This window comes from Ambystoma mexicanum, chromosome 6q (genome assembly GCF_040938575.1).
Source record: "Ambystoma mexicanum isolate Mex_15411 chromosome 6q, UKY_AmexF1_1, whole genome shotgun sequence".
NCBI classification, from domain to species: Eukaryota; Metazoa; Chordata; class Amphibia; order Caudata; family Ambystomatidae; genus Ambystoma; species Ambystoma mexicanum.
This window is the reverse complement of record NC_090937.1, coordinates 871,981,798-871,996,511: the sequence shown is the minus strand read 5'-3', so window position 1 is coordinate 871,996,511 and position 14,714 is coordinate 871,981,798. Positions and strand designations below refer to the sequence as shown.

The following is a 14,714-nucleotide window of genomic DNA, read 5'->3' as shown; positions in this document are numbered from 1 at the left end:
TCTGTAAGGTAATGTTGTGTACATTTCTTCCTCCTTGTCCCATCTCAATTCTAGTGAGTGAATTGTCCCCATCCCATCAGTGGCAGAGTATGTGGATGCCTTTATGCACAGTATATTAGATGCCACCACTAGAAGTAGGCTGAGGTCAAAGTGTCCTCAACCTTCCCTCCCTAAGTAGACTGATGTAACACAGGTTGTGGATGACAGAATTACTATGTTTTTCTCTAAGTATGGAAATGATCTACCCAAAGGGGTAGACAAGGCCTGGATCACTTGCTAGGATAGGCTTCTTAATGTTTCAGGATCCCAATTCAGATGCTGAATGTGGAACAGGAGGTCAAATCACTGGGGCAGTGTCCAGGAAGAGGTCAATAGATGGGGCTCAGAGACATCTGTCTTTTCTGGGAGAGGACAAGCAACAACTGCTTGGGGGAACCATTTGTAAAGTGAATGTGGAAATATGTATGCAGCCTCACCTCCATTGATAGAGCGCACGCGTCTTTACACTAGACTGCCCATGAGTCTTTGACAGTGCTCATCGCGGCAAGAGCCAATTAGTGAGCCGGGTTACAAGACCTTCGGTAGCTCATCCCAGCCAGTGATCCTACCAGCAGGAATACCAAAGACTTCTGACAAAGTCCTTCGTTCTTCCCTCAAAGAGGTTGTGAGATACATTGTTAGAGGTTTTGGGTTTAGAGAAAACTTCTCTATGGGTAAGTAGCCCTTCAGGGAGATTGGCAGTCTTACCTCTGGTGCATAGGATAAGACATTTTTTGAGAAAATAGTATGTTTTCCACAAGATCCTTGGTTGCTTCAACCATGTAGGGTTTCAGGCTGGATTTCATTCAAAGCCCCTGTTAGGTCCAAGATCAAGGACTTGTTGGTAAAGGGGGATATATAAAGGATGTCTACTCAAGGCCAGGGGATGGAGTATTTAGCTGGTTAAGCAGAAGGACAAAGGCTACAGGCAGGTTATAAATCTTGGGGATCTCAGCGGATTCATTGTCTACCATCAGTTCAAGATGGAGACACTTGCATTGTAACGTGATGCGCAGAGGCCATTGGTGAATGATTAGTACTGTTAGATCTGATTATCTTACAGTACCCCATTTTTCCGGAGCAAAGGACGTTTTCAAAATTCTCTTGGGATGGGATTCCAGGCAGGTTCTTTTTTTCTCTGCCTTTTGGGCTGCTATTGGCCCCTTCGTTTTTCACCAAGCTGTTAAAACTGGTGATGGCCTTTGTCAGATCAAGTGGCACTTGCATGCTTATTTATTTGGACAACATCCTGCTTACGGGATCCTCTACAGAGATAGCCAGGTGGCATCCATCTTCACTTAGCACTCTCTCTTCGTCAAGGACTAAGATCCGCATTATCTGCGGCATGTCCTACACTTGTCCATCCCAGTCCATGCACTTCCTGGGTTTTCTTATAGATTGTCAGAAGTCTACTCTGAAAATTCCATCTGCCACTCTGAGACCAGGTGGAAGAAAATGAGAAGGGTATTTCATTTCCTGGTAGTGCCCCTCCTGTATGTGGCTCACATTATTAGCTTTCTGCGCTCCTCAATTCAGGCAGTCTTCATGGGTCCTCTTCATTACAGGGCTCTTTGAAGGCTGAAAATTCAGGCTCCTCAAAAAGCTACAAATGATTCACATTGTCTCGCGAGGATAGCTCAGGGGCAACGCACTCGCCTTAGAAGCAAGACGACGCGGAACAACACAGGTTCGATCCCCGTGTCTGCACTTAGAAACCTCTGCGTATTAAGCGTGTTATAAATAACCAATTCTAATTATAATTGGGGCAAAGGCTCTGATATTTTGCCTACTGTGCTACTGTTTTCCTAAAGGCAGTTTTCTGTTCTACCCGTGCTGTGAATAGGCAGCCCGAGGAAGCAGTTGCCCATTAGAAGCATGAATGTGTGACTTGCCCTGCTTCACATTTCCCTGAAATATGGGCAAAATGTTATGACTTCACAGCAACCTTTTTTGCTTCTTCTTAATGGGGGTTGGAGCTTTCAAACCCACCTTTGCCACTACCCCCTACTTCAGCCTCTCCTTCGCTTCTGCTATTTAATAAACCATTTCTTCTGTTGTCCTTTTTCACACGTTTACTAACCTTTAGTACAACCACATTTATGTGTGGTCATAATGGAAAGTTATCAGTGCGTGGTCTGGAAATTGAGTTTTACAAATTGTTCTTGCGATGTGCAGTGATAGGAGAGTTGGAGTGATGGCTGGTGAATCTGGGTGCCTGTGATGGACGAGCCAGCTTCAATTGCACCCCAGGTCTTTGCTTAGAATGTGATGCAAGCCTCAACGGATGGGGGGGAAGGTGGGATTCAGCTTTGACTGGAGGCCTGTGGTCGCTGTAGGGGTATCTCTATTATATTATCTGTGCAGCGATTCTTGCCAGGTTCTTTGCGGTCAGACGTTTCACAAACAAGTCATCTGAGTCTGTGGTGAGTCTCTTGATGGACAAGAATTTGGTGGTCTCTTACATAAACAGGTTTGAGGGAACCAGGTTCAAACTGTTGTCGGATCTGCCTTTCTACTTTTGGGATTTTTGCATGACATTCCAGATCAAGGTAAGAGTGGATATCTTCCCTAGTCACACAATCTGGTGGCAATTGGTGCTCTTGGTTGGAGAGATGTCCGAGACTAGCGCCTTTGCGTGGCACGGTTTCTGCTGCTGTGGGACATTTGTGGGTTCCTTTCAGGTGGATCGTTTTACAAATTGACTCAATTCCCAATTGCCCTGCTTCTTCAGCTGGTGGCTGGACCCTTTCTAAGAAGGGACAGATGCATTCTTCCAGAGTTGGGGTTCAGGCGCTCATTACGCTTTCCCCTCTCTTCACGTACGCCTTTATGCCCAGGGGTCAGATCACTTTGATAGCCCCATTTTGGCCTGTCCAGGCAAGCAGTTTCCTATGGCTGTGGAAATGGTATCAGACTACGCACACCCTTGGGTTCTCACAGATTGTAACACTCAAGTTTTGGTGCATATCGGAGAGCATTGGACCCCCAAAAAACATTAAAGTTCAGGCTTTATCTCAAAATCGCGGGCTCCTGGGGAGTATGAGTTTGCTGGTGCAGTAAACAGAGTCTGGATCCTGTTCGGACTGACGTTGTCCATGTGCTGCTCCCTTTGGACCCTTTCCTCCTTCCACTGCATATCGTTCATCTGTTTTCTTGGCCAACTGCTGGGTGGAGGTGGCACCAGTGGGTTCGCATGGACTAGTTTATTGGTCGCTTAAGGTCATTCCTCTGTCCGATCCTCCCATGCCTAGACATCTTTGTTAATGTGATGTCAATTGTGTGCTTTCCATGTTTCCTTCTTGGCCATATAATGACAGTTGACAGTTGACTTGGTGATGCTTATGTGCTTAGTATCTTTCAGGTGGGATTCTGATATTAGGGCTCTTGACTTTTCATGGCAGGCCTTTACTCTGGATGAGGTTTGGGTCTTTATTTCATGTTGGACCAAGACGGGATGCAAGTGGGTTTAATATCCGTCTCGAGTGAGTACCAGATCTGTGTGCTGGTAGGTGTTTGAAGGAACATGATACACAAATGGCTTCTCTACTGGGATCTTCTGACCAGCTGTTTATTTTGTTTTGTCGTAAACTCCATTATCCTATGTCTACTCCACCCTGAGGCCGATGGGGTACATGGGTTGTATCACGAGTGGGTGTCGACTTCTTAAACCGGGCTACGGTGTATAATGCCTTCTGGTCAGGAGCCATGCTTGGGGATGTCCTTAGAGCAGCCAATCGGTCTGTAAACATGTTTTCCATCAACTATATTACAAACCTTTTGCGCACGCTCCTTCCATGGTGGTGTCTATGCTTCAGAATTGCACAGTGTGGATCCTCTGTGCTATGCAGTATAATTTGGATTGCTCCTGGTAAATTATGACAGGCAGGCAGGATTCTAATAATGGCACAAAGGCAAGTCACATCTCGCCCATTCCTCCCAAACCTGTGTGATTTGCCTCCTTTCTGTTGACACCAACTTCAGTGAGGCCAACCGTTCTTCTGATCTGGGGCAGTCTACGACTTAGTGGCCACATCAGATGAGAGGCTGTGTAGTGTTTTGATGTTTTTGGCTTTTTCCTCCCACGCTGGTGTGAACAGATAAGGGCAATGACTTATGAAAAGAGGAGGAGCTAAAGAGGAGACAGACTTTTAAAGAAATTCCTCTCAGGGGATTGGGGTGGGGTTAAGGATATGTACACCAGGCATTATGGCAGTGATATTTCTTTCTTATTTTTGTTTTGTTGGCGGATGGTACATTAAAAGGAAAGGCATGTGATGCCAGTTATGACACCAGCACTGGAAACGGGAGCACACTGATGACATCAGAAATGACTCCATATAACATCCATGGAAAATACATTTCAATATGAACTTTACTTGAAGAAATGCGAGAAACAGTGCACAGCTAATCATTCAGTGCATGCTAACAAAGGAGAAATATATCCTTTCAGTATGTCCTGCATACATAATGGTATGCGCAAAGTAATGCGCTTGCTTCTAGAACTAAAGAAAGCAAGCTTTTCAAATGTACCTCAAAGTCCAGAAAAGGTCACATTTTCCATGGAGGTGGAACGATCAAAGGTGTTGGTGTTCTACTGCATAATCTTTCTCTGTCCTAATAATCCACCGCCCCCCGCCCACACAACATGTAATTATAATCCTCAAGATTGACCTTTATTGCACTGAAGCTTTACCAATTTGCCTCTTTTGGGCCTGTCTCCTCCCTGATGGAACAGGCAGTTCATTATGACATGAAAACAAGTTGCCTTGGCAAACTGCTCCCTCTCCTCTATGTTGCCATCCTTCTCTGGAGCGCTGCAAACTCATAGCTACGCTACGCACAACGTCTTTTCCTTTAATCACCAGTTTTCCACGAGTGTGGTGGGGACTTTTCACCACGTGACTGTTTCCACACAGCTGCCTTTCGACATAGCCTCAAGGCTGAAGCTACTACTTATGTAAACGGTACCACTTCAAGGACACACTCTGAAAGCGGATAGCTGCACTGGGATTCCTTGGGTTAGGAGAAACGCCTCTATGACTGTCCGCTGTAGGACTCTTAGAATCTGATGGCTCGAAATGGAGATTGGTTTGACGTTTGGGGAGGGAGATGTAAAATGAAGACTGGCAACACACCTGATTCACCCTGCTTACATGTTTGTCAAGTGGGTAGATGTCTTTTCCTGGGTGCATCTCTACTTTCAGTTATAATTTGTGCGTGTCCCAGTGGCAGTGATATCATTGATGATGGCGTAAGCAATGCCATATGTGGCATCACATGTGATGGTATCAGCGAGCCATGGCTTCCAGTGATGTAGCTGATGATACTTGATATCATAAGCGATGCGATGTCATCAGCATAGTCATGGGCAGCGCAATGGGGCAGCTCGAAGTTGAGGTGGTGCAGTTTCCAACACCTGCTGAATTTCTGGAAATGTGTTGTGTTCATTGTCACCATAACATAACTTCTAACTTCGTTTTTTCATTAATTTCAAGGGTTTTGTTGCTTTGCCCAGATTTAACTTAACTGTGTCCTGTTTTTTTCTGATTATAAAATGGCAGGCTGTGGTTTTGAAAGCTACATTCCAAGGAGTAGCCAATTAATTTATGCTTCTTTTTGCGAACGCGACACGTGATTTACTGGATAAACCAACGATTTATCATCTCTGTCCTTAATTCATACACGAAATGAATGAGCATACAACTGTAACATTAAAAGAAAATAAACGTATGTTTTACAAATTGAAAAGAAAACACATGTTGAGAAATGATGACAGTACAATGTTCAAGCTCACAGCTTCTGCTGGAAGGCAGCATTAGCCCAGCAGCCTCGGCCTGTGCGCCCTTCTCACATAACCGCACAGGGAAGCGGAAAGAGGGCACTGGCTTCCAGTGATGAGCACCCGACGCCTTGGCAGTCGCCTGGTGCCAGGTGCTCGCCCTGGGGTTGGCAGCCACTCAGCCCAAAGAGACATACATGCACTGGAAATGTTGGCCAGCTGTTAGTTGGAGCTTGCTGGAGAACGAGAAGGTAGCAGTCGCTGGGAAGTCAAGGGGTCGAGGCGGGCTTCAGAGGCTAAACAGGAACCTGCCGGCACTTTGCACGCAGTGCAAGCCAAGCGAGAAGGAAACAGGAGCGCCCAGCAAAGGGTCTTACCTGGCTCAGATGCAGATCGAGGCTCTGTCAGGGGCGCCATGGAAGAAAGACAAGAGAAAGCGTGTTTTAAAACCATGTCACTGGGATTTGACACACGGTTACATCCAAACATAGCAATCTAAACATAACTCTACATAATGCAAACTCTATTGACAATCGGCAAGCCAACCCTTTGTTACAAATTGCTTTATTACCTCTAATTGGCTCTGAAAGTAACTTGCAGAAAATAATGCCCAACAGGGGAGCTGAGACGTTTCAGGGCAAACTTCTGAAATGTGCCCCTCTCCCAATGTTTTCATGAAAAATGATCCGTGCTCTTGTGTTGTGCAACAGTAGACAAATGGACATGCCCTTTAAATCATCAAACGTAAAGGATGGGATAATGAGTGTGTAACCCAAGCGCTCAATCCACGGAGCTCCTAGAGGCCCCCCACTGAGCTCCCAGAGCCCCCCACTGAGAATCCAGAAGCACCCCGCTGAGCTCCCAGAGGCACCCCCCACTGAGCTCCTAGAGGGACCCCGCCAAGCTCCCATAGCCCCCCCACTGCGGTTCTAGAAGCACTGCACTGAGCTCCAAGAGGGACCCCACCGAGCCCGTAAAGGCAGTCCACTGAGCTCCTAGAGAGACCTCACTGAGCTCCCAGAGGCATCCCAGAGGCATCCCACTGAGCTCCCAGAGGCATCCCACTGAGCTCCCAGAGGCATCCCAGGAGCTCCCAGCACCTCCCCCCACTGATCTCCCATAGGCATCCCACTAAGCTCCCACAGGCCCCCCACTGAGCTCCTAGTGGTACCCCACTGAGCTCCTAGAGGCCCCCCACTGAGCTCCTAGAGGCCCCCACTGAGCTCCCAGAGCCCCCCACTGAGATTCCAGAAGCACCACGCTGAGCTCCCAGAGGCACCCCCACTGAGCTCCTAGAGGGACCCCACCGAGCTCCCAGAGCCCCCCCACTGTGGTTCTAGAAGCACTGCACTGAGCTCCAAGAGGGACCCCACCGAGCCCGTAAAGGCAGTCCACTGAGCTCCTAGAGAGACCTCACTGAGCTCCCAGAGGCATCCCACTGAGCTCCCAGATGCATCCCACCGAGCTCCCAGCACCCCCCCACTGATCTCCCATAGGCATCCCACTAAGCTCCCACAGGCCCTCCACTGAGCTCCTAGCGGTACCCCACTGAGCTCCTAGAGGCCCCCCACTGAGCTCCCAGAGGCCCCCCACTGAGCTCCTATTCTAGAAGCACCCCACTGAGCTCCCAGAGGCCCTCTACTGAGCTCCCAGAGCCCCCCATCTGAGATTCTAGAAGCTCCCCACTGAGCTCCTAGCGGTACCCCACTGAGCTCCTAGAGGGACCCCACCAAGCTCGTAGAGGCAGTCCAATGAGCTCCTAGATATAATTACACTGTTGTACCTCAACATTAGATCATTATTCTATTTTTGTTTTTCCATTTCCGTTCCTTTCAGCATTGAATGCTCAAATCAAAACATCTCTTAACTCACTAAATGGTTGATGAAGTTTTGTTTATTGGTTCTTTCTTTACCAATATACTTTCGGCATTATTTATTTAATGGCACGGTATATGTTGCATATTACTTACTCATAGGCTCATCTAAGTTTCAACATCTCAAATACCTTCTGATCTTTATCAATTTTTCAAACCAGAGGAGTAGTTATTCACATTTTACAACTGTTTTAACAATTCTATCATGAGCCATAGTGGCTGTTTGTGCAGCCACCATCACCTCGTGATCTAAACCCCAGTAAAAGCCCACAGAAAACATCCTTTTAATTCCACGAGCTTGTAGAGGCATCCCACCCATCTCCTAGAGGCATCCCACCGAGCTCGTGGAGGCAGCCGACCAAGCTCGTAGAGACATCCCATTGAGCCTCTAGAGGTACCTGTTAAGATGGATTTCTGAACTCTGACCTGATGGGCAGAGGTTTAGAAGGACAGCCTAGTTTCCTGAAACAGAGTAACCTTCTGGACAAGCCAGACCAATCAAAATAGCACTGGTGGCGGTGAAGACTAGGTCTCAGGAGGGGTGAGAGTGATCGAAGGTCCACAATGAGCAGACACAGCAAACAACACCACAAATTATTCTCAGTTAGGTGTATATATCAAAAATACATATACATTTATTAAAGGCCTTTTAAGTCAAACACAAGATGAAACTTCAGTAGTATTAACAGTTCTAACACTACCTTATACTAGTGAACATATATACATTAACTATTATGCTAAACTATTCGTGCCTTGAAACACTTTTGTATAGGCGCGTTATAAATGCCATATCATATTATATCATAAAGCATTATTAAGCAAGTATAGATCCGCAACCTGTAACAGAAGGGGGTCAGACAGTGCAAATATACTTTGGACCGTTCTTCAGCAATCGCAACCCTAACTAATAGGCAGTCCATTCCCTACGAAGTGTGGAGCCTTGTGCTCAAAAGTACATTTAGCCTGGCAGCTCTCGATTGTGCGTTAAAGTACAAAACGAGTCTCTTCAAGGGGCTGTAGTGTCTTAGGAAGGGGGGTGAGGTGATGAAGAATAGAGTTCCACTATTCAATGAGGGTCTCCACAAGAGGGTAGAGCAATCTCCAGGAATCAGCAATTGGGTGGTAGCACAGGCTACCCAAAACAAAGATGAGTGGCCCATGGGGGACACTTGTGCGTAAAATTCTATGGATGCACATGGGGCCACTGGTAAGTGTTGCAAGTACTCACCGACCCTCAACGCAGTCTGGACCAAACTTCGCCGGTCTAGTCCAGTTCGCTCACAGGTTCGAGTTCAGCAGTTGAAGGTCTCTCCGGCTTTCAGCGGCGGCGTTCCGGGACTTCAGTCCATGGCGTGACAGTGGACTTTCCTCTGAGTCTGTGGAAGGGATAAGGTCAGTTCCACTGCAGCTCATCTTAGGACACAGGAGGGCACCACAGCAAGTCAACCATGATGCTCATCACCACAGTGGGGTGACACAGGTACTGTGTAGGCTCGGGTTTGGGCAGACTCTCCTAATTCTAGACCTAGGAATGCTAGGACTATGAAATTCAGAGGGAGAGTGCCTTCTACAAAGGGCCTACAGTTCCAAAGTCTCAAGTCAAAACTCGAGACGTGGGTGATTACAGATCAAAGGTCCCGTACGAGCTGTTGAGTTTACTGGGCGGTCCAGAAACACTTCCAAAGGGGCTTGTTTGCACATTAAGCAGGAGGTGCCGAGAGTAGTTGGTCCCACTACTCCAAAGGGTTGAAGCGCCATTGCAGGCCTATTGTGATCGATGAGAAACAGGGGCTCTGACGAGACAACAGCAGGGTCAGGATGCCAAAGCTTCCAGCGGGTCACCAGTGGATCCATGGATCTGTGTTCTTCAGTTCAGGATACTTGGCTCCTTTACTAAGTTGGGTGAGGACTCAGAAGATCGACCTGCAATGGGTGGCCATCTCTTATCCAAAGTTTGCTTCGTGTCAAAACGAAGGGCAACCAATGGAAGATCTACTCACATTCAACCATCGCAAACGTGGACCAATCATGGACCACGGTGGTCCCAGCCATCCCAGCACATCAGGGCACCTAGGATGTGTACTTGAACTAGAAAGGTCCAGCCCACATCCTGGGTGCGCACACACACAGCATGCAGAAGGCCGCAAAAGCTTTGGTTTGCACGGGGGTATGAAGTATGCAGAAAGGATGAAATGTGCAGAAAGGATGAAATGTGCAGAATGGATGAAGTGTGCGGAAAGGATGAAGTGTGTGGAAAGGATGAAGTGTACAGAATAGACGAAGTGTGTGGAAAGGGTTATGTGTGTGAACCGATGAAGTATGTGGAAGGATGAAAGGAATAAACTGGATGAAAGCTGTGAAGTGGATAAAATTAAGGAAATGGATGAAATAAATGAAATGGACATGAAGTATGTGGAAGGATGAAGCCGATAGAACAGATGAAGTGGGTGGAACGGATGAAGTGGGTGGAACAGAGGAAGTGTGTAGAAAGGATGAAGTGTGTGGAAAGGATGAAGTGTGTGTGAACGGATGAAGTATGTGGAACGGATGAAGTGGGTGGAACGGAAGAAGCGGTTTGAACAGATGAAGTGGGTGGAACAGATGAAGAGGGTAGAACAGATGAAGAGGGTGTAACAGATGAAGTAGGTGGAATGGACAGAATGCATGGATCGGACAAAGTGCATGGATCAGAAGGAATGCATGGAACTGATTGAACAGATGGAGTGTATAGAACTGAGGGAGTACATGCAACAGATGGAATGCATGGGACAGATAGAGGGCATGGAATGGACATTGTGCAAGAATGGTTGGAGTGCATGGAACGGTTGGAGTGCATGGAATGGTTGAAGTGCATGGAACGGTTGAAGAGCATAGAACCGATAGAGTGCATGGAATGGTTGGAGTGCATGGAATGCATGGAGCATGAAGGTGCTCGATTTCAAGCACCTACTGAAAACCACCTTATCACATCACCATGCTTACTCTCTTCTATTCACCACCACTCAACTAGAACACAGCGATACTATGACACATTCGGTATAGCTATTCTCATACCAACACCTGCCACATAGTCCCCATCATCCTAACTAAACACAGCTAGCAGCACACCCGCCAGCCTAGGCTTTCTCCTCAGGCCTAACACAGCCAGAATCAGTCTGGTATCACCCTGCCAGAACAAACACATACTCCTGATCTCCCAACCACCACACCTACCGCTAAGAAGCAGCTATCATACGAGTGCCACACCTGCTGCACACATATCCGGTGCACAAACACACCTTATGACTCTCTCTCTCTCTCTCTACTGACCTAAACTACGGTTCCTGAGGGCGTTCAACCTACCAGCGCCTTGAGATCATACCAATGGTACATAAGGCGCTATATAAATGCAAAGTAACATAACATAACATAACATGTGCGGTCAGATAAATGACATAGCAAATCTATTTGTGCTGGCCCTAGTGTGATTGCGCCTGTGCAAACAACAATTGTGCATGTCCAAATGTACCATAATATTACCGGAGGTGGATGAAAATGGTCAAATGAAACAGCTTTAACAGCTGTTACTCGCGTGTCACACCAACAGATGTTCACAATGAGACAATCCAGTTAAATGCATTGGATGCAACAGCACTGCGTGGCAGAGGAGGTGTCAAGCATGGTTTGCACAGTATGTAGGTGCCAGCCTTTACGGACAATATGTACAGTGGCTAATGGGCAGCCAGTTATGTTCATGAAATGGGTGGACAGATGAATCTTGGGCAAATCATAGATATACTGTGCTTCTGTCATGCTGAACTCAGTAAGCCTTCCACCCCCATGAAGGCCGAGGACAGGAGAAGGAGGATCCCAGTGGCACGGAGTCGTCATGTGACTATAGCTATGACCAGGCCCCTAAGGGTTTAACCAGTCAGAGATGCGCATGCGCGAGCATTTGCCCGGTATAAGGGGTGGAATGCACCCCTTATACCTTCGAGAACCCACCCACTGTGCTCATGCTCATTTAGAAGCCCCTCTGTTACTTACTTTTCTGGAGGATCCTGAAGTCTGGGGAATCTTGAATTTGAGTGTCTTGTCGGTACCAGCTGACCTCCACAGGAGGTGTCCCTTTCACTCTGCACTCCAGCACCACCACCTGTCCTTCGAGGGCTGTGATGCTTTGAAGCTCCTGAAATACGAAACATGTACATTACACCAGTTCACTGAGATGAAGATGACATGTTAGATGGTAGTGTTACATATGTGCACTGCAAACAAATGCTGAGGTCTCCTCTATGTGTGGCTCAACACGGGCTTTCAGAAAATGACTGGGATGTAATGACTCATTAAATAGCACATCACAGGCAGGCAAGGAACCTGCAAACGTGACGTTACAACTTCCATATAAAATCTATACCAGGGATATCCCACCTTAACTGGCGCTAGATGCCATTCCTCGGGATTTGGAGACTGAAATTGATGTATGATGGCAACCAGTGCATTAAGTGTGATAGGAAATTGAGGAAAGGGGATGTTGCCAAATCGTGCTGGGTGTGACATAAAGGCGTGACAGGCGACTTAGGCAAAGGACATCACGTCAATCCGGGACGCCTTTAGTTATGGTGACCATTTTGCAGCTAGTTTGACAGCACCCTTTCCTTCTCCGCCCACGTTTCTGAGGTCTCTAAAAAGTCAAATTTCCTACTGCACCTCCTCAGAGGTACTCTGCCCTTCCTCTTCTTCCCCCAGAAGCTCACTGTCTCCCAAACTCTGGTTCTCTCTAGGTTGGACTACTGTAACAGCCTCTTTCTAAATCTACCTGCCTCTACTCTCCACCCTCTGCAACTAATCCAGAACAGGACTGCAAGACTTGTCCTTGGCCTCAAGCCCTGAGTTCGTATCTCTCCAGCTCTGAAATCTCTCCATTGGCTCACAGTGGATGCAAGGATTAAATTCAAAACCCTCTGCATTGTCCACAAGACTTTCTGGGGACTGGGTCCAAAATACCTTCAGCTATCCCTCCGCAAATACCTCCCCTCTCAAGCTCTTTGCTCCTCTACCTCTAACTCCCTCAGGGTCAGTCGTTTTTCAAAGAAACAAGCTGGGGGTAGATCTCTGTCTTCGGCTTGGGCCTCCCTCTGGAACAGCCTCCCTGCCACTCTAAAACTTGAGGAGAACCATCTCTGGTTCTGGAAGCACCTCAAGTCCTTCCTCATTTCTTCTGCCTTTGCTCCCCCACTCCCCTGCTGATCTGTTCTCTCTTGGCACCGTGCACCTGGCCACCCTCTGTCCTCCAGGCCCAGATACCTGCTTACCCTGCCACCCTTCCGCACTGCCTCGGGGCCACCCCTTGCACTGGGGTATCTGTACCCATACAGCCCCCCCCCCTTTTCTTCCTGCACTTATCAGACCTACCCTGTATGCTGCCTTAAACCTAGCACTTGCAAATTACTGGCTGCACTACCACTGTTTGTTGCCTTTATTATTTATTTATTGTTATGTATCTGTTTCTCCTCTCTCCTCTGCTTCGCACTTTCCACTTCTCCCCCCTTCAGTGCACTTTTCCCATCCCCCTCTCCCATGCACTTGCACGTTCTCAATGTCACTTGGCCTTGTAAGATAGCTGTTTTGATCTCCCCTGTTCCCCTCCCTTGCCTTGTCGCGCTCTGAAACACTTGTGTACGAGCGCGATAGAAATAAAATATCAATATCAACATCAATACTTTGTATCATTGCTGAACACGCGGAGATCGATCGTGGAGCTTTTCCTATATCAAACGATGCATGGTATTTGGTAATGCCATGCTGTAAATCAGGGAGTGATTCCCATCAGTACGTTATAGTTTCCCATGGGGTTTGCCCTGATTGGTATTATTTCTTGCCTAGAAGTGGATGCTTCCTGTTGTATCTAACTGAGCGGCTCTCCAATCATGACCCCTTTCCTGAAGTGCTTATACATCATCAGAAGAGCGCCTATAGGTGATTGTTGCTACCATAAAGTTAGAGGAAAGCAAATCTTGTTTTTAGGCTTCTTTATTATCATCATTGAGGATCAGATTCTCTAGATTCTGTTCCCATCTTATTCCTTGGCACAAAGTGGACCACTCCACGAGCATCCACGTAGACAAGGTTTTGGCCCTTTGGGCATTTAAGATCGTCTCCAAGTTGGGTGAGTTGTTATACTTATTTAGAATTGACTTTATGAGACATATATTTTGACTTGGTTTCGAATGTTTAATTTTTGGGAGACTTCCACCTCTTGGTTGATGATTTGTTTTTTAGGCCAGAATCGAATTTTGGAAAACAGGGAAGAGATTCCATTATTAGTAGTCCCTGAATGGAACACCAAAGCGGTAGACATTTGTCTAATCTTGGACATAGAAGATATTTTCATTTCAACTTTTGACTTATTGATACGAATGTAATACTTAGGATATGTCCGACTACTTGGAGAAATGTACACTTACGTATCTCCGTATTTTTTATTATGTTTTAGAAACTATTGAAAACATTGCACCTGATGAAGAGAAACATCCTCGAAACGCATAGGGTCACTTGATTAAATTAATGCTATGTTCCACTACTATTTGGCTCCAATTTGTGCAATCATTTTGTCATTAAGACGTTCTAGGTAAATCTATGAATATAATAGTAACAAGATTCTAAAAAGTTGATTAATTAGGATTATGATTCAAATGTTTATCTGTATTATACATGGCTTGTGATAGTGTGGCGGGGACACAAGTTCCCTATCTTTTGGGAACTTTTTTCTCTCCTTTGTCCTGCTTTCGCAGGCAGGCGGTTTACCTGCATGCATTTCTTTGACAGGACGGCATGCCTATTCCTGCCAGGTGCTACTCGTGCGGGACTAAGGGAGCAGCACTGCAGCTGAAGGACACTTTTTGGTGACTGCCAGGGATCTGCCTGCAATAGCCGCGGCCCACCTGAAGCCCTGATGGCAGCACATGGATTTTCCACAGTGTGAAACGGTACTAGCTCTGATTGCTGTCAGAGATAACCTTTTGTGGTGCATGGATAACTAC

General features: G+C 46.8%; 1 protein-coding gene across 3 annotated transcripts in view; it reads right to left on the bottom strand.

The window, feature by feature from the left end:
* The window catches only part of PALLD (palladin, cytoskeletal associated protein), a 1,335,292-nt gene that overhangs the window by 545,204 nt on the left and 775,374 nt on the right, over positions 1–14,714 (bottom strand). For all 3 annotated transcript variants that reach the window (XM_069631388.1, XM_069631389.1, XM_069631390.1), the window contains 2 exons: positions 11,719–11,860; positions 6,196–6,219 (listed from right to left, as the gene is read on the bottom strand). In XM_069631388.1, the coding sequence (XP_069487489.1) occupies positions 6,196–6,219; positions 11,719–11,860 (166 nt within the window). The remainder of the gene's footprint in view (positions 1–6,195; positions 6,220–11,718; positions 11,861–14,714) is intronic.